The sequence below is a fragment of the Synchiropus splendidus genome, chromosome 10, assembly GCF_027744825.2.
Source record: "Synchiropus splendidus isolate RoL2022-P1 chromosome 10, RoL_Sspl_1.0, whole genome shotgun sequence".
Classification (NCBI taxonomy): domain Eukaryota; kingdom Metazoa; phylum Chordata; class Actinopteri; order Syngnathiformes; family Callionymidae; genus Synchiropus; species Synchiropus splendidus.
The window spans coordinates 22,109,810-22,128,911 of NC_071343.1; the positions used below are offsets into that span (position 1 = coordinate 22,109,810).

Below are 19,102 nucleotides of genomic sequence, written 5' to 3' on the forward strand. Positions count from 1 at the left end.
CAAGAGAACCGCGCTGTGGACATTTGGAAATTAACAACTCTGTTTTCTTTTCCACTCTTAGCAAGTCTTTTTCATCCATGTGGATCACCCTGTTTACCAAATCACGACCGAATCTGTTCTCACAGAGGTGTCTCCAGACATCAGAGTAGCCTCCTAGCCATGATGTGCCAAAAAATGTTTTGCATAACTCGATAATATCCAAACGTCACGTTTTGATCTACAAATATGCAGTTATATCACACTCTGTCCATCACCTACGGTGTTCTAGAAGCGTGCGTCTCCTTCAATAAACACCATTTTGTTATCATGCACACGCATGAATATAACATAAATGATTGAACAACAACAACGTTAAACAACATTTTTCTTTGAGTCCCTCGGTTCAATGTTTGAGGGTTAGAATTAATGCTAACGTCATCAATAGAGTTAAAGTTGTGGCACCTGTTTTATGGAAGTCTATGAGAGTCGCAAAATTTCAGGCAAGCATGTGACTTAAGACTGAGTTCTGATTGGATTCCCACCATGTTTTTTTTTTTTGCCGTGATGAATGAGAGTTGGACGGATATTATATCACTCATCAGATTGAGACATTGAAATCAAAACTGAATTAATAAACTACTCTTTATAGTGTAAAGCGCTACGGAGAAATGTAGACCTGGGATGACCCATATATTTTAGGATTTCATTGCCTCTCCAGAGATAACTTTTACAATACCACACTTTTTGAAAGGAGCGTAAGGCAAAATGTAGAAATAGTGCCTGCTCTGACTGTTGTCCCAGCTCCAAACAAAGTTTGGGTTGAATGTTAACTCAGTTACTTATGAAGGAGTAGGAATCTAAACAGGACTCAGCGGCCTGGTGAACACTGAGCCAGAGAGCAGGAATTACAAGAGGAAGCTTCCAGCTGGTATCATCCACAGACGTAAGGTTTTAATAACCCCCCCCCGCACATGCTGGTCCTGATGGAGGGGGAAGCCAAACACAACAGACTAAAGCACATGCTGTGGAAGTGTGTGTGGAGGGGCTGGAGGTGGGAGAGGGTCACTGAGGACTTTGATGAGACAATAGCTTGGCCTTAGGCCTACTGCCCTTTGGGTCACTTAAGAAGAAGGCAGCATGGAATACACACACTCACACCCCGGTTTGTCACACCATATTTGTGAGGACCTCTCCTTGACATAATGGTTTCACTGGCTCTCATCCTTAACTTAACCATGCAAAGCCAATGGCTAAGCAGGATTCTGAACTAAACTTGAGCCCATTTATAATGATCTACTTTTACAGATTTTTTAACCCTCTAAACCTTGTGAGGACAGGCCAAAATGTCCTCCCAAAGCAAAATGTCTTTACAAGAAGGTGGCTTGTCAAGACTTGGTACTCACAAGAATGGCAAAACATGAACACACACAAACACACACCACCTGCTGTTCGCACAGGCTCCCATTTGCTCTAATGGAGATGAAGTGATGCAGCAGTTACTCCAAGGCAAGAGGATGACTGGAGATTTACAGGCACCTGGACAACTGAATCTGATGAAATGAGAGCTTTCCTATGATTCTACTTAGTTCCTTCTTGCCACTGACAGACCAATACAAGAAGTGGCCAAACTTGAGTTCCTGTCGTCTTCCCAATATACTGAAAAAGGAGCTTAAGTTTTCACCAGACCCATGAATGCAGCTGTTGTCTTCCCTGATCATGTTTGAAATTGAAGTCCTCTTAAAGGGTCCAAATCTCGCTGGTGAGGTTCCAACTAATGTCTTGTGACCAGATTAGATCGCCTTTATAGAAGAGTCTGAATAACGTTTTGGTTTTCAGTCAGTGATTCACCATGTTTATGTCTATTTCTTGTCTAAAAAGACACTCTGGAGAATACACAATACCATATGTGTGTATACTGTACATTATAGTCCTAACTAAGGTGCGCTAAACCAACCAGAACCAAAAGGGCAAACTGAAGGTCGGCTGAACCAAATTGATGTGCAATAATGTATCGGTGGAAACATGGTTACTGTTCGCTGTATCTCTCGTTTCCATGACTTGACCACTGTCCTGGCAGGAAGCACCTGCTGCTTGTTACCAAATGTTGCCTGAAGATGCGTCACTTTGTTTCTTCTTCTTTGCCTCCTGCCTTTGTGTGTGTCTCATAGACACATGTTTTTGTCGGAGTTTCCTCCCATCTGGGAGTCATGCGGTATCATCTGCGGTTTATGGTCGGTCTTTGTTTGGACGTCTGAGACTCCTTTGCTTACTGCGGATGTTTATTTCTGTGGTTCTGGCCTTGAACTGTGTTGCAAAACCACAATAGGGCTTCTGTGTGGGATTTCCCAGCAATCCCTGCTGAGTTTAGCCTTGGCACAGTTACATGAAAGGAGGATAAATTACAGCTTTTGCCCATTGCTTCATCACTACAGGCATACACGTCTGCATGCGCAGAGGAAGAGAGTGATGACATTAGATGACACTATTTTGGTGGTCCATGTCATAAACCACAGCCCAAGCAATGAGGGAATGTCAGCCATTTCTCTTTGACTGGAAAATGGTTGTTTTCAAGTGTGTCCTCGGCACCAGAGTATTTACATGCAAAAGACTGCAGGATGGCTGATGCTGCTTTTTCGGGCAAACATGGTAGTTTTGTTGTAATGTCTAGTGATGTTTGAGAACTGTAAAGACAGTACTGTAAAAAAGTAGCAAACAATAACAATTTGTTGTGCATTTTACTACTGAACATGCTACAGCGAACCTGCTCAGAGCTAACAATGCAGCCCTTCTCCACCTCCACAGATGGGCAACTGCTCAACATCATAAATCAAGTTAGCATTACCACTATCAGACCCCTTGATGAAGCACAGCATGACCATGAAGCAGATGTACAGGGTCCCATTTAAGAGGAACAGTGCCAGTGTTTGGCATGAGTGTGCACATGTGTTTACAGTCCATTAGAGTTACATAACCATTACAATACAGAATGGGTCGAGTCCAACATCAGATGAATATGTACCACTGGACCAGTGCCACTTGGGTGCACTCAGAAAGATACGATTGGTAGTTTTTGCTGCCAAGGATCATGGACATAGATGGATTTGCCTGGTCCTACGAATGTGTTTACATCGACGAGGTTGGATAGACGTTGGGTACTCAATAGAACTGACCAAAGGGAAATTGTTTCCATCCCTTTTCAGCATCACATTACCTGAAGCTGCATGGGGTTCTGCACCACCATGCCTAAATGGGTCTCAATAATGATAATTACATTTCCAGCTCCACTTCATGATGTAGTCATACAGGAGAGACCAGGTTCCTTCATGTCTGGGTTTTTGTTTGTTTCCATCAGGCTGCACTGGTGCAGAACTAGTCCACCGGCCCTGATCAATTTCAAGTTTTGTCCTGCGTATTGAGTATTGACACAATGCTCCAAGCTTTGCCAACTGTGTTCCGGCATGTTACTACTGAAGACTGAGAATTAAGATGTTGATGAATATGCATATTATTTCTCATGTTGACATGAATGGCTTCTCGAGTTGCAAAGGTGCTTTCGAAGAAGCATTTGTGAAAGGCATAAAAGAGTATATGGCCTTCTGAAATCTTGATTTCACCTTTGTTTTTATTTTGGATAGATCTTGTATTCAGATGGTGTATTTTATCTGCCAGCAGTTGCACACCGTGTGTGGGGTCTTTTATACTCTCCTTCTACTTCACTAGACATTCGTGAAGAACAATGTTCTACATTTTATTTGATTTTGATGACACAGAATATCAGTTTGAAACTTGGAAGAGAGAAACACTGATGGGTGCACAGTAGTCCAGTCATGGAGGCAGTGCACTGCAATGACTGTAAAGTCTAAGATAAAAGATTCATGACACCAAGTAGACAGAGATATATTTTGCAGTTGATCATAATGATAATCCACCTTTCCTGAATAACATGCACTTAGATTTCAACCAAATGCTGTTAGTGGACTGAAAAAAACTCCTTTCATTGTAAATGGTTTCAGTGGAGCACAGTTCAATTTTGGAACTTGTCCGCTGTTATTATTGGACAGACTTTTTTTCTTTCTTTAATGACCACAGCAGTGTCTGTTTTGTTGTTTTTCTAAGGTTCTAAGGTACCATCAAACTTCTTTAGACATTTCAATCAGTAGCTGTTCTTCCTCAAAAGAGAACTGGGATCCACTGGTTTAGTCCATTCTTCCATCAGTGACACTGTTATTGATCTGGTCTGCCATGTATGAGCATTTTTCTCAATTATTTACAGCTGCCTTGAGATAGCTGAACCTTTTCATCCTGGCTTGGGAAACGTGCAACTGGTTGAGTTTTCCAAAAGGAACCTAAGGATTATTAAGGTCAAGCTCTCAATTATTACAGATTTCTTTGTTCTACTTTTGGTAACACTCCTCCGGTGGACATATATCGTGTTTTTTTTAAATATTGACCTTCACCGAAGCACACAGTCATGATGCCGTCCTCCTCCATCAGTTCCTTTGATGATCCTTGTTCTTGTCGTGGACAACATTTTTTTTGCATCCATGTTTATTTCTGTTTCAGTATGTGGCAGATGCATGCACACATTTCAGTGAAAGCAGCTCCAAAGTCAGATTCACCCATTCTGACGGACATACTGTATTGTACCAGCCTTTAGCATATTGACTAGACTTATATTTAAAACGAAATAAGTTAGGAATGAATGAACATGGTTCTTTCACACTCCTCTGTATGTCAAGGTGATGCTCCCTGCTAACAGAGTAGATAACTCTTTAACTAAACTGAAACATAACAGGATTTGTTGCATCACAGAATTTGGCTTGACCAAGTACAATAGTACTTACAGTAATGACTCGCATACACAGCTTGCAGACTGCTTGTCATGTCTGGCGTCTGGATGGGAAAAGGGTACTGTTACACGGAATACACTTGCAAGCACTGACCCGTCCGATGCCAGTTCTACATACTTCAGTTTTACATACATGAAAACAAATCATATATGCCGGTCAGCAGTTTCATGACATTTTCACACCAATATTATACAACTATACCATGAAAAGATTTACCACATGAAGCCTTATAGTCATATTTTGCAGGATATAAATGTGTATTGATTTATATTAGTAAGAACAAACATGCATTCCAGGTTCTCAGAAAGTGGTGCTGCTTAAATCTTCCTCAGTGTGAGGTTTAGTTTTTGACATTTTGACATTACAAATATATTTTAAAAAAATGAATCCGAAATGCAACTTGCGATAGTTTTGTGTCTGCGTGTGGTGTGAACTGATTGGTTCACTCAGTACACACAGGGAACGCTAGCCTCTCCTAATTAAGTCATGATGGATGGCCCCCAAAAAATCTGCATATATGCTGGTGCATGCGCGATTGTGTGTGTGCATATGTTTGGTTTGGTGTTGACTCTGACTGCATGCAGGTGTGTGTGGCACCAGGGCGAGTGCAGGGTCACAGGGGTCACAGAGGAACAAAAGCGTGGAGCAGCTCCCAGCTGCCGGGGTAAACGTCATCTCCCCCAACTGCCCGCCTCCCTTTTCACTGGGAGTGTGCCACTATTCTTCTTCTGTTGACCCTTTCACACACACGCACACTGGCGCACACACTTTTCCTGACCCTCCACTGTCATGTCTGGGCTTCAGAAGCAGACAAAAAGTCAATTCAGGACACATGCAAGGACACATCATCGTCGAGTGGGGTATTTTTTCCTTTTGAAGTGGCTTGGTGTGATTCCAAAATACATTTTTCAGGATCAGGGTTATCGGGGGGGGGGGGATCAGGGTCATCCTCCTTGCGGAGGATGAACTCCAGTGGCCTAGATCATTTCAGGGAAGAGCCTCCTTAAAGACTGTAATTTTTATCATGGGAGCGATTCTGGGGAGGAAAAAATGGCAATATATCGGAAAAACAAGCTAGAGAACCAGGAAGGTCAAGAGGCAGTATGGCTTACTAGGACGAGGCTTTGGCTGGAGTACAGGTTTTCTAAACACGTGAATGACGGATTTAAATCAACATGGTGTTGCAAAAATATATATCAAGAACTGCATTTTGCACACTTTGTCAAACAATCTCACCCTCTCTCCATTTTTGTTAAACACCCATCAGAGTGACTTGAAGAGACCCGTCTATATAGGGGCCAACCTCAGTTGATTGGCCACAGGCCTGGCAGGCATCAGGTAGCGCACTTTTTTCCAGAAGCGAGAATTCGCTTTAGAAGCGTTCTTGAGCTTCTGTGGCCACTTGATCGGTGCACTCTTCCGGATCAGGCGCTGCAAGCCAGCAGGGAGGTGTGAATATCCCTGATCCGTGTCACCCAGCTGGACCAGAATGACGTTCGTCTCCCTTTGGACCAGCACATGGTGAATCCCATCCTGATACAAAAAAACAGCCACTTCTCATAAATCCATGGATGATGCTGAGGTTATGATGAACACGACTAACTTTTGTACAAATGTTTGGCTTTTACATAACGTAATAGCTGACTGACGTACAGTTGAGTGTAAGACACATATCATTTTGGTTAACTTGAGGAGCCTCTGACCTGCCAGTCACACCCTCCGAATGCGAACTCCTGGGGTGATGCTGACTCACACTCACTGCTTCTGGAGCCAGAAGCCGGTGTCAGGATGACCATTAGCCGTAGACTGCATTTTATGCGTTTCTCCACCATTTCCAGGTGATCTGAGGAACCACACAAAGATACATACAATGGCCAGTGCAGAGAACACCTTGTTTTCGAGGTGTTGTCGAAACAGCTACTGATCTGTCTTCAGAATTATAGGAAAATTACTGGAGTGTTACATTTGCTTCGTAACTTATCATGCTCCTTGGTCAAGTTAAGTGCAGGGGGAATTCCAGTTTGGATCTGAGGTCACATGATAAATGCCTGCCAAAATGAACTTCATGATAACTATCTACCAGCAGGAGCGCACTACTTAACTTCTGCACACTTGTGGGGCATCAGCACCCGAACTCTCCAAGTATATATATATCTTTTGCCCTGATGATGTGAGAGTATGTGTCAGTTCCACAGTTGCCGCCTGAGCAGCAGCACTGGCAAGGCTAGTTTAGTAGAGACTAGAGTAATACTAGTCTCTAGAGTAGTACTACTAGAATAGTAAGAGCTAATACTACTAAATACTTGGTGTTCTTAAATGTTTCAAAACTTCACTGAAGGTCTTGAACACCTTGACTGAGTCTTCTGCTCATGGCAAACAAGGCACCAGACTTTCCTTCGCTGTCTCCTCCTTCCTCTGGACCTTTGACCTCAGTAATCCAGCACTCCCAAGTTTTGATTAAACAGAGCAACTAGTGATTATGGTTGACTCGCCAGACTTGGACTGCACCCAATAACAACAAAAGGCATCACAAACACTTCAGTCCTGTAATAGCTCAGACTGACCTTCTATGGGGGTGTCGTCCCTCCCTTGGATGAAAAGCTTGTAGCCACATTGTTCCTCAAGAACACTGGGCAAAGACCGTGAGATAAATTCACTGAGAAGGTGTTTACTGTCTTTGGTTTCACTCTGTGACTGGTAGATGACATAGGCGTCATAAATCTTTGTCGCTGCATACAAAGAAGAGAAAACACTCATTTAAATGGTCATATGGTATTATAATGGACGGTCATAATCATGGGCACAAAGTGTGACACTAGTAAGGTTCAGTAAGGTTTTCTTCAGGTACTCCGGTTTCCTCCCAATGACACAGGCTAATTGGACAGTCCAAAATGCCCCTAGGTGTGCAAGTTTGTGTGAATGGTGCGTGCCCTGCGATGGACTGGCGACCTGTCCTGGGTGTATTCCTGCCTCTCGCCCAGGTCACCTGAGTTAACCTCTCCTGTTGCCATGCTGGTCGAGAGTGTGGAGACAAGCACTTAAAGACTGACAGGTGGAGGAGAATTAGATTAGAATTAGATCCGATTCTGGAATGAGGAAATGAATGTTGGTGAGCAATGAGCATGAAAGTCCGCTCTAGCTCAGGATGGTCATGGTTAACATTTTTCATCAGTGAGTTAGTTTCCTGGTTAAAATACAACGTGCGTCATGGACCCACACAGACCAAGAAAAACCTCCCATGAGTAAATCAAAGCAATCTTTCCTCTCAGAGGAGGTTGCATAAATATTTGTCTCACTTACCATCCTTGGCACTGCAGAGAGGAAAGTAGGGCCGGAAGAAAAGAGTCAGATCAACCAGGAACAACTTGATGAGGATGGCTCCAGCGATGCAGAGAAGGATCATGAGCAGAGAGGCGGCGGCCACTGGCATGCTGTGATGACCGAGCACTGGCAGCATATGAATGAGAGGTTTAGACGTTTAATGACAGAGAAACCTTTTCTCGATGTGCCCCATATGATCATACTCACTTCTTGGTTTGAGAGTGAGATATTTCGACTGAATCAGAAAATTGTTTTTTGCAACACAGGTAAAATTGGTCTGAAAATCCTTTGCAGAGACCTTCCGAATGGTCAGGACGGCGGTGGCCATGGTGTTGTTGTTGTGGGGTGTATTGACTCTGCACAGAAAGAAGAATCACCGTGTAAAATACAAAAGGTTGAACGTCAAACATTACAACTGGAGCTGACAATGCCAGCTCAATCTCTGAGGTACAGTCACATGGACTAGCGTTTGATAAACTTATCGAACAAACTTGTACATCACTTGACATCAATCACCCTTTGTTTTTTCTTTTTTTCATATGCTGCTGAGAGGACCACCCATAGGGTCAAAGGTCATCGTTCAAGTTTTGCAAAAGTACCTGTGTGGAAACTTGACATTATAAAAAGTCCACCTACTTCAATCTTCCACCGTAGTCCCTGCTGGAATATGATCAGACTTACGTTTGGCTAACTTGTACATAGTCTTTTCTGTCGTCAATGTGGCTTCCGTTTATTCTCCATTCCGCCGTACACTGCTTTTCAATGTTTTTCCCACAGAAGACAGAACAGTTCAGAGAGGTTGAAGAACCTTCAAAAGATATATTTGGCAGTCAGAGGTCAGCAGCAAACATGCCACAAAATATCACTCACTTACTTTATATATAACTATGGCATAATGACTGCGTACCAAATATTTTCTTATGCTAACATCACTTCAGACCTTGGTAGTATGTTTGTTCTCAAGTGGCTGTAGAAGGAATAAGCTAGAATAAACAAGTAATCTCAGCAATGTGTAAATGAAATTCATCACAATTCATTCATCAGAAAACATTGAATTCTTTTATTTATTTATATTATTGTTATATTATTGTTTCGAAGCAATTCTCACCCACATATTTATAAGCTGCTTTTGGTGAGCAGATGTCAGACTCTTTGTTTTACGTTGCCATGGTGCATCATGTAATCTGCTTTGCTGATCAACTTTAACACTTGGTTGATTAAAGTAATCGTTAATCCCGCTCTGAAACCGAAAGTTGCACAGAGCTGAACAATCTACACCTCCAGTTTTTTCACCGGCTTCTTCAAACAGGCCCCTGGTCAGTGAACTGCCAACCACAGAAACACCTAGCATCTCCATAGTGACAAATACAACACGTCAAATTCAAACACAACATTTGCACTTTTTGAGAAGCTCTGGTCAGTAAAGGTAAAATGTCACAAAGTAAAGCAACTCAGAAGTGATGCTCATTGCTATGTAATGCAGTTTGAACATTTTCAATCTATTCTGTGAAGAAACAAGGTCAGTCCCGTATCTGTTTAAACCTGTGTAATGTTAGGCAGTTTCTCAGGAAAGCTGTTGTTAAGCTAAGAGTAATGAAGGACTTAGGAGGCGAGTATAACAGCAGTGCTTGAGGGAAACTGAGGTGTGTTGCACATGTGAGCTTGTCAACGACACATTCAGACGGAAAAAGCCGAATTCAAGATGTTTTTTGCTATAAAATACAGGCTCACCAACAGAGGTTGCTAGATGCTGTTGATGAAAATAGTGGGGAAACACTCAGACAGACATGTGGCTTAATAGAGAAAACTGTTGGTCCACACCACAGGAAAGCTACAGAATGACACAATGTGCTCCAGGAATCTGGAATCGATATTGCACACGCACAAAGATGATTAATGGAATATGAGACATCATGTTAATGGGGGCCCTGTTCTGCATTTCCAACAATTCCAACATCACAACAAGCTTTGGGGCGTAACTCTGGCTGGGCATTCCTGTTACCCCATGTTGTCAGTGTGACATCATGGATTGATGTAAAACTTGGAAATTCAACTCAGTATAAGTCAGCCTTGGCTGGAGAACGGAACACATAATGACCATCAGGAGCACAACCGAATAGAAAGGACGTAAAGATGAATGACTTTTATTCCAGATGTGACTGAATTGCGCAGGGCAAGAATAGCACCACTTTAATAGTGAACGACTGAGTGACTGAAGAAGTGTGTATCTTGAGAAGCAAATGCAGCTATTGCGTGTCTGCGTGTGTTCTTCTACTTCTATCTTCGTGAGAACCTGTATGAGTTGAACAGAGTGAGGTCATTTTGGCCGGTCCTCACTTGTCAAGCCTAGGGATGTCTGATCATTTAAAAAAATAGAAAGAAAAAAAAACAAATAAAAGTTGAACTAATGGAATGAAACTAATTACAGAAGATTTAAGGGGTGGAAAAGGTAGATGTTGCGATGATGTCCTCATCGCATGTCATCAAGCCAAGTTACACAGACTTTACTGACTTTGATCATAAAGTCAGGAGGTCTGGCATGAAATGTGGGGGTCTTTGAGACTCATCCTTTCCTGCCTCTTTCCTATGAATCTTGTGAGAGACAGTATCAGCGCTTCCACAGCTGGCATTTGAATGTGATGGATAAAGACAGGAAATTGAGATGAATGTGCCTGACTGTGAAGGAAATGTGTCATTTCAAAGCAAATATTCTTATTCTACAGATTATTCTCCTTGTTAAGTGCAAGAAAATGGGGGAAAAAGGTTATTTGTGCATTTCCCTGAACAGCTGTTTAGTCAGTCAAAACTATTAATACTAAAATCTGACAGCCCTTTTCGCATTTTTGCCTTCATTTATGTTTGTTTTGTTTGGATGATTGTTTGCATTGTGCGAAAATCCTCCAGCAAAAATGTCTGTCAGACAGCCCCACTCCGAAGAGCTTTGCAAGGCCAGGCACAGATGTCTCAGACTTGCACTTCCCCTCACACAACTTGCCAGACCCTCTTATCTACCAAGGTACACGCCGTTCTTCAACGCATCACTGAACACTCTCACAGACGTGTCAATTCTATAACTGTCTCAAATTGTTGAAGAATATTTGACATGAGATAAATCATAAACTTGTTTCTCAGTACCAATGAAATGTTGAACAGATATCCACCCACTCTGTATTCCAAATACGCCGGAGATGGCTACTTTGGGGTGAAGACAGGAATGCCTGTTTTGCCTGGAGCTCCCAGATGGTCTTGTCTCTGTGACTCAGCCTGGAGGCCAATGTGCTTGTACTTTGATCAATTTGATGCTCTCTGATGCTAAGCCATGCCCAGCGATGAGACGATGTTATGCTGATGCGGAATAAACCAAAGCTTGCATCCCACTGCCTCTGTGGTTCCTTCTGCCCCCGACCCGACGCCCTGAGAAGTTTATAACCCGCTGGCCGGACTACAAAATCAGCCTTCAACCTGAACTGTGGCATGGAAGCTACAAGTGTCCAGGACAATACACCCCACACAAATCAAGTGAAGCGTGATTTCCTGAGGCATACTACACTTTGTCGGGAAACACAGCTCCTCTTCTTGATGTTCTTGAACAATATGCTGAAACCCATAAGAGTCAAACAGCAAACACTACATATATACATATTGTTATAATTGACAAAGAAGGAAGTGAAAATGCTGAAGTGTTTTAACCCTTGTGTAATGTTCATGTTGTAGTTACTCAGCCAGTGTTTGTGGGTCTGAACAGATGTTTACCTTATCCCAATTATAAGCAGTATAAACAATATATATTGTAAATATTTGCCCTTTACCTTAGTTAGGTCAAATTTATAAGTTATTATTTAAAACGTAATGAAGAAAATCTATTAAAATCAAGATATGAGTGGAAACAAATTTACAAGTGAAGCAAGGTTTTTCAAAACTATTCACTTTTATTTCAGTGCCATCCCAATGACAAAGGCATTTGGAGACTCTGAATTTTCAGAAATGTGATCCTCAAATTCTGAAACCTCTTCTTCTGGATCCTCTCCCTCTACATCATTGTCAGAAACTTCTCTCTCTTCCAAAATGAATTCCAGGGCCCTCTGCGCAGAGTACCTTTCGGCCATCTTGATCAGTTATGATAAGAAACCACAGTGGCAAAGCTGTAATTATAGTGTCCCACCTCCAATTTGTAGCAAATAGAGTGACAAAATAAATATTCCCATAAGTCAGAGGGTCAAATGTGTGAGAAAATTGTGGCAACTGCGCTTTTGTGGTTCTGTAACTGCGGTTCCCACACAAGGTCACAAGGTCTCATTTTCTCACACATTTGACCATTTGATGTTCTGTGTCCTCCACCTGTCCAGGCATGCTCTTTGAGTGTGTATGGTACACAGAAGATCAATTTCCACACTTCTATTGGCCCCGGGTCCAGCGGACCCGAACATCTTATATGTAATAGTAATGTGTAGGGGGGGTGTACGGTGTGTGATTATTAAATATGTATTCTGATATATGTTCCTCACAGAAAATGAGCCAAAGCCATTGAGTTTCAGTTTGAAAAATTATTTCATTGTATCATTTTTCTTTTAATAAAGAATGAAAACGGGTCCCACAGACCCGAACACCACACAAGGGTTAAGACAACAGAAACCGTGCAACCAGACGTGGACTCCACACCAGACTGCAGACTCCATGGTCAGGATCTCACACATATAATGGCAACTGCTACACCTGCCACAAACCTGGTCACCATGACTGTGACTGCAAAAACAACCTAAAAGAGCATGACTAAGCCGAGAAAGACTGCCAGATAATGGCAAACAGGAGGGAGAATACAAGCACAGCAAGATCCGCAACACACAATCCAAACTTGCACCTACAGTACAAACCCAGGACAATAGAAAGGGACAGATCCATCAGCGTCCTCATCTGACTGAGGTCCATCTAGTGTAAAAGAGATTGAGACAGAAAGTGACTGGCATCTGGAAACCAACAGTAGATGGGGTTGGCAGGATGGTAATACAGTAGTTGGGACTATAATAGGCGTAGTCAACCTCTCATGTCTTACATGAGTGTGTGTCACATGATGATTGCATGAGACTTGACAGCCCTGTGTCGCTCATAGATAGGACACGTGCACAATTATTGGAAATTATTTCTCTACCTGCATCAGCAAACTGCTCCATGTTGGTGTCCAATGGTGAGAGGAATTCAAGAGAATTGATGGAGAGATCTGTAGACACAATTGATACAATTTTCAGTGACCACATTTTGGAAAAGCTGAATGTTTTCATTGAGATCAGGAGTCACATTGATTTTGATGATAAGGTTAAATATACCAGATGATTCATGCAACAAGGCCATATAAATCTTACCTTTCAATGTGAGCAGCCTTGATCCAGATGAGTTGTACTGCCGATGATTGTGTGCCCATGTACACATGCAGGTGTAAACGCCATTATTCTGTGGGAGCTTCTGCACGTGTATCTCTTCTTTATGTTCATGTTCAATCAAGCCCATGTTCTGTAGAGCACAGGTTGAAATATTGAACCAGCATGAAAATGTTTTTCTTCTTCTCAAGTGTCTGGCTACACAGATGCCTGCCAAGTTAAAACAGTGTTCACAATTCCCAACCTTTCATCAGGCTGTCATGACAGCGCCAGCCTTAGCTGTAATGCGTCTGGCTGAGTGTGTGTGTATAATGTTATAGATGAATGTGAGAAAGCTGAGAGCTCCCTGCAGGTGCTCAGTCATATACAGTTAGTATGGAGAGGTTGACTTCTTCTTGGATGCACAATAGAACTGACTCTGTTCCGATGGTTTTTCTGATGGTTGTGTTGTCTAACCAACACCTGTATTTCGCTTCCTGTCCTCTGTGATGTTGTTGTCACACCTCACTGGGCACCCACTGTTCCAACACTTCTCCACTCACTCACCATATCCTCCTCTCACTGACCTCCCGGGGTACTGTGAGTTAAATCACACCTACATCACTGTGCTCCCTTAGTTTCCTGCGTCAGGTCTAAATAGCAACTGCAACCTTAAGCAAGTGTGGCAATGGCAGCCTTTAAAACACAATAAATTTGTTCTCAGTACTGAACTTCAAGAAAACAAGGGGTGTCACCTGCAAATATACCTTAGGAAGAAATGTTTTGATCACTGGTCAGCCATCTCTTTGCTGAGAGTATCAGGGTGGGGGTGAGATTAAGAAGGGACGGCCAACTGGGAAAGACCAACGGCTACACATGAAAGACAACAAAGGCTTCGTCTAGCCTCTCCTCTCGGCCCTGCTCTGTTATCACACTCCCACTTCCAGCAAAAACAAGCTGAGTGAGTCACATGAGCCTTCGCTGACCAGTGTAGAACTTGGAAGCCTGAACCCAAGCCATTAAGATAGCAACAGATGAGCATAACACGCGACAACCGGGAAAGGCAGAGCAGATTTCTCTTTCAGAACAGCCTTCATGTTGCGTCATTTAGCCTTCTGCGTAATTAAGAGAGTGCAAAAGGCAAAAACCTATTTCAGGACGCTTTCTGTGTTGGAAAGGATCAGTATCGTTCCTCTTGTGTTGGTCCGATTGATAAATCTGCTGTTCTCAGTACTTTGTGTTTTCTCTCTTCAATTATCCTGTAGAGGCAGAGCAGTTGCCTGCAGAGCAGTTGCCTGAACTCCAATGTGCTCGCATTGCACCACAGATGATAACTGGGAAACTTCATACCTTGTACCAGGTGATCAAGCCGTCTGTGTCCCGGCACGTTTTCAGAACAGGATCTGGACACACGATTCTTGTGCTTTGGGACGAGCTTTCTACAGGTCCATAACGCATTACTTTCTTCAGACGAAAGCTTTCATCGAAGACGTTCACAGTTAAATCAGCAGTGTAGCATCTTTCTGGTGACTGAGTGTACCTGGAAGAGAAGCGGTGATGGCGAATACAGAAGGTTGAAATTACTAAACAATGACTTAGTCAAAGATGTTTCTCACTGAAAAGTGTAGATGGCCGCATCAGCAGGTGTGACGTTAAGTAAGTAGATGGCCAAACCATGAACGTGTATCCTCTCACTTTCATTCGAGGAGACCACCACTTTGTTCCTTTGCCAAGTGAACTGATCTTCAGTGGCCTTGACATCAGTCATGAAGTAGGGAACGTAATGAAACGCTTCTCCCTCCAGAAGGTTTCGGATGTTAGGAGTCAGCTCCACACACTGTGTGACTGAATCATTCTGTTGTGCTGCTCAGGAGGGAAGCAATTAGGATGGAAAATCAAACCAGGTGAATTGTGGTAAATGACCCAGTTCAGAGGAAGAAATACGGGAAAACTGCATTAAATAAGCAATTTTAATGAAGGGAAATGAAAAGGCACTTTTGAAGTTGTCTTCTTGCTGAATACATTTGACATTCCCAACAGAAACAGAACATAATAATTATCTAATTTCACTTCAGTGTCTTTCTGAATACATGAGGTTTTTAAAAAAAAAAACACACAAGAATATCTTAATAGGTTGGAAGTTCTCTTGACTGAAGGCCTTGCTTGCACCATGCATTCCCACACACCCCGAGCTCACACCAAATTAGTTAGGGTGCAGGGTCATTTTTGCCATTGTTGTTAAAAAAAAAAACTCAGTTCTGTAGTAACATCAGGATTTGTTTTTGGAACCACTACCTGAAAGTTCAGCTGCAGCTGTCAATGCGCAGATGTAGACCAGCAGTCTGATGGAATTTATCATCTGACAAAAACAGAACATTTTTTTATATGCATCACATCCAAGTTTGAATGATCACATGACTGCAAATTTTAAGGGCCCCTATTATGCTTTTCGACGCGCTCACGGTCTGTGTATGGAACGGCAGGAAAAACAAATTGATGCCGATTTTCTCATGACTATATTAAATATCGACATTCCTATCCAGAAAGGATTTTTTTTACCACATGACGGCGGCAAGATGCAAGATCATCTGTTTCCTGATAAATAGTTGGGAGGCTGAGCTCAAGCGCGTCTCCGCTTAGCATAGATGCCGGTCAAACACCAACTATTGTTAAATGTATCCCAAGGACTCGTGGCTGCATTCATGTAGCTGATGCTTACATCAGGCATCCAACTGTTAATTAACATTCGTAGAACTCACAAAGGATCAAAATGGGTGATGCACCACACTGTACTGCCCCCACTGTGAAGACTAACTGCGGTTCAATATTTTCCTGAGACATGAAGAAGCGTGGTGCTGACAGTGGAGGAGAGGGACCTAAATACTACAGAGGCTGAGGAGATTGTTTTTCACGACAGCTGCTGTAGTCAGCTGGTAACAAACTCTGTGGCACCGCTGCCCAGCTGTTGCAACAGCAGTTTCTTTGCTATGAACCTGCCACGTTTGCCATGTACTAAAACGCCAATGCCACCAGTCAATATACTGAATGTTGTCCACTACTCACAGATACACAGTGGTTGTCACATCAGCGTCTCAACATTACTTTGTAAATACAACCAACTGTTACTGAAGCTACTCTAAGACAATGAGGATTTTTTTTTTTTTTTATGATTCCCCAAAAGTACCCTTAATAGCCTTCATTACGGGGTGCCTTGATAAATAATGATGCAAAAGAGTTACAAGGATGAGTGTAAAGCTTGTGTGTGTATATTATATATACATGCACACATACATCTTCAATTAACCACCACTAAGTCCTGTTCAGGGTTGCGAGGAGTGAACAGGACTGTGTATGTGGCAACTTAAGCAGAGTACCTTCTATTAGTTTACTTCAGTTGCCATACATGACTATTCCACATCTGGGCATTTAATCAATATACGAATTTTTTTTAAATTAAAATCTTAGTTAATCCCTAAAAATAAACTGTCCACTGGTCAGACACAAAGCTGACTTTCATATCAATGTCAATGAAAAGAAATCCGGCTTACCCCTGCCATCTCGTGTCGTGTGATTCTGGTGAGTCTCTCCACAGTCTCGCTCTCTTATGCATGCCAGACTCTCACGTGGCAAACTTGATCCCGCCTACCTTCTTATGTAAAGGGAAAAAGAGCTTCAGTAAATGCAGGAAATACATGTTGAGAAGATTTTTCAGGAGTCTGTTTGATTTTGATGATAACATTTAATGAAATGTTGCATGCAACAAGACCATCAGCATTTTTTTCTGGGCTGGATGTGCTGTCTAACTACCAACTGTATTTTGCTTCCTACTCCCATGGTGCGCTGAACAATCCTACAGCAGCTCCTCCAAACTATACTTTAGGTCAGGATCTTTTTGGATGTATTATTTAGTTCAAGTCAAAAGCCACTGAGTGGCCTCGTCTTTGGTTTGATATTTTGAATTAGCGCAGCTTTCAAACCTGCAACCATAGGTTCCTCAGAGATGTGCTCAGACCAAGCAAGTGACGTTCAATAGACATGATTTTGTCTCAATAGACACATTAAAGTTGCTTATTTCACCTTCACCTTCACCTTCACCTTCTTCTGCCGCTTATCCGGGGTCGGGTCGCGGAGGCAGCATTCGGAGCAAGGAAGCCCAAACTTCCCGGTCCGCACAAACCTCCTCCAGCTCCTCCCGGGGGATCCCGAGGCGTTCCCAGGCCAGACCGGAGACATAATCTCTCCAGCGAGTCCTGGGTCTTCCCCGGGGTCTCCTCCCGGTAGGACATGCCCGGAACACCTCCCCAGGGAGGCGTCCAGGGGGCATCCGGATCAGATGCCCGAGCCACCTCAGCTGGTTCATCTCGATGTGGAGGAGCAGCGGCTCCACCCCGAGCTCCTCCCGGATGACCGAACTCCTCACCCTATCTTGCTTATTTCAATCTTTCGTTTGTAGCAGGGATTTAAAGGGGGCAGTGCACTTATACAGTGTAGTTGGCGACAAGGTAACGCAACAGCAAAGGCAACGAGTTTTAGCTCCCTGACACGCAACAGCAGCCCCTGTGGCAACACTGGATGAGCCAGCACAGCAACCCCGAGCGTGGGTTTCTCTGCTGCTCTCTGTGAGAACCAAGGTGGAGATTTGGCATTCTCCCTTGATGTAAAAAGATCTTGAACTGGCGTCCTGATCCGCTGTCAGACTGTGTCTGACACCTCTTGCGCAAGACCTCACTTGTCCATAAGGGCACCTCCTCTGGACACCCTGTCCGGCGGATGTACCTCTGAAACGAGACCGAAGAGTGTCATCACCTCACTGGCTTACCTGCACACTCCTGGAGACGACTGTAACGCGGGAGGATGGGAACATAAGAATACGCATCGGTTCAGGACCGCGGGTTAGGGTTAGGGTTAGGGTTAGGTGGTTAGGGTTAGGGTTAGGGTTAGGTGGATGTTGATGTTGACATCCACCTGTCAACATCAACAGGTGGATGTTGACCTGGATGTCAGGTCAACATCCAGGTGGACCTGGATGTTGTCAGGTCCACCGACAACATCCAGTCTCCTGGCCTGACACACTCAAGAAGCTGCCTGATGGTCAGCATTCTGAACGATCATGATGCAATATGCAATATGTTAACCTCCAAAGATCCAGGATGGATACCAACATCATTCCTGATCTATTTGGGACGAGGAAATACACAAAAAACTGAGTATCTCTTATTCCATGCACATCCGTTCCTGATGAGAGCGGGCTACGGTGCTGTGCAACCCGTCGAACATGCGGAACGTTCTGTCCATCCACGGAGAAAGAGGACCAGACGTCTTTCCACACCGGGAGAAAGTCAGACGGAGACAGAACCAAAAGGGCTCAGTAGTTCCACTTCCGGTAACATCAGTCACGTGATGACGAAAGACCCTTGGTGTAAAGTTAATCTTTGTGTTGTTCACATAGCAGTGAAAAGACATGATCTCGCTGGATGATTTGTAGCTTGAAAGTAGAATGGGACCTAAAATAGAACCATGTGACACAGCACAGGTAAATCTGGCTGTGGATGGAGAGTAGTTCCCTACGGTGACTGAAGACATCCTGTCAGAGAGATAAGA

General features: G+C 43.2%; 1 protein-coding gene across 1 annotated transcript; it reads right to left on the reverse strand.

The window, feature by feature from the left end:
• Window positions 1-2,839: 2,839 nt before the first annotated feature.
• Window positions 2,840-17,099, reverse strand: LOC128766179 (interleukin-1 receptor-like 1). Its single transcript, XM_053877616.1, has 12 exons — window positions 17,050-17,099; window positions 15,797-15,860; window positions 15,118-15,364; window positions 14,852-15,041; window positions 13,508-13,655; window positions 13,297-13,365; window positions 8,832-8,958; window positions 8,358-8,506; window positions 8,130-8,276; window positions 7,394-7,558; window positions 6,533-6,672; window positions 2,840-6,362 (listed from the first exon to the last, which is right to left on the reverse strand). Exons 1-12 carry the CDS (start codon window positions 17,056-17,058, stop codon window positions 6,117-6,119), a joined length of 1,701 nt encoding a protein of 566 aa, XP_053733591.1. The 5' UTR covers window positions 17,059-17,099; the 3' UTR covers window positions 2,840-6,116.
• Between the last annotated feature and the right edge of the window lie 2,003 nt (window positions 17,100-19,102).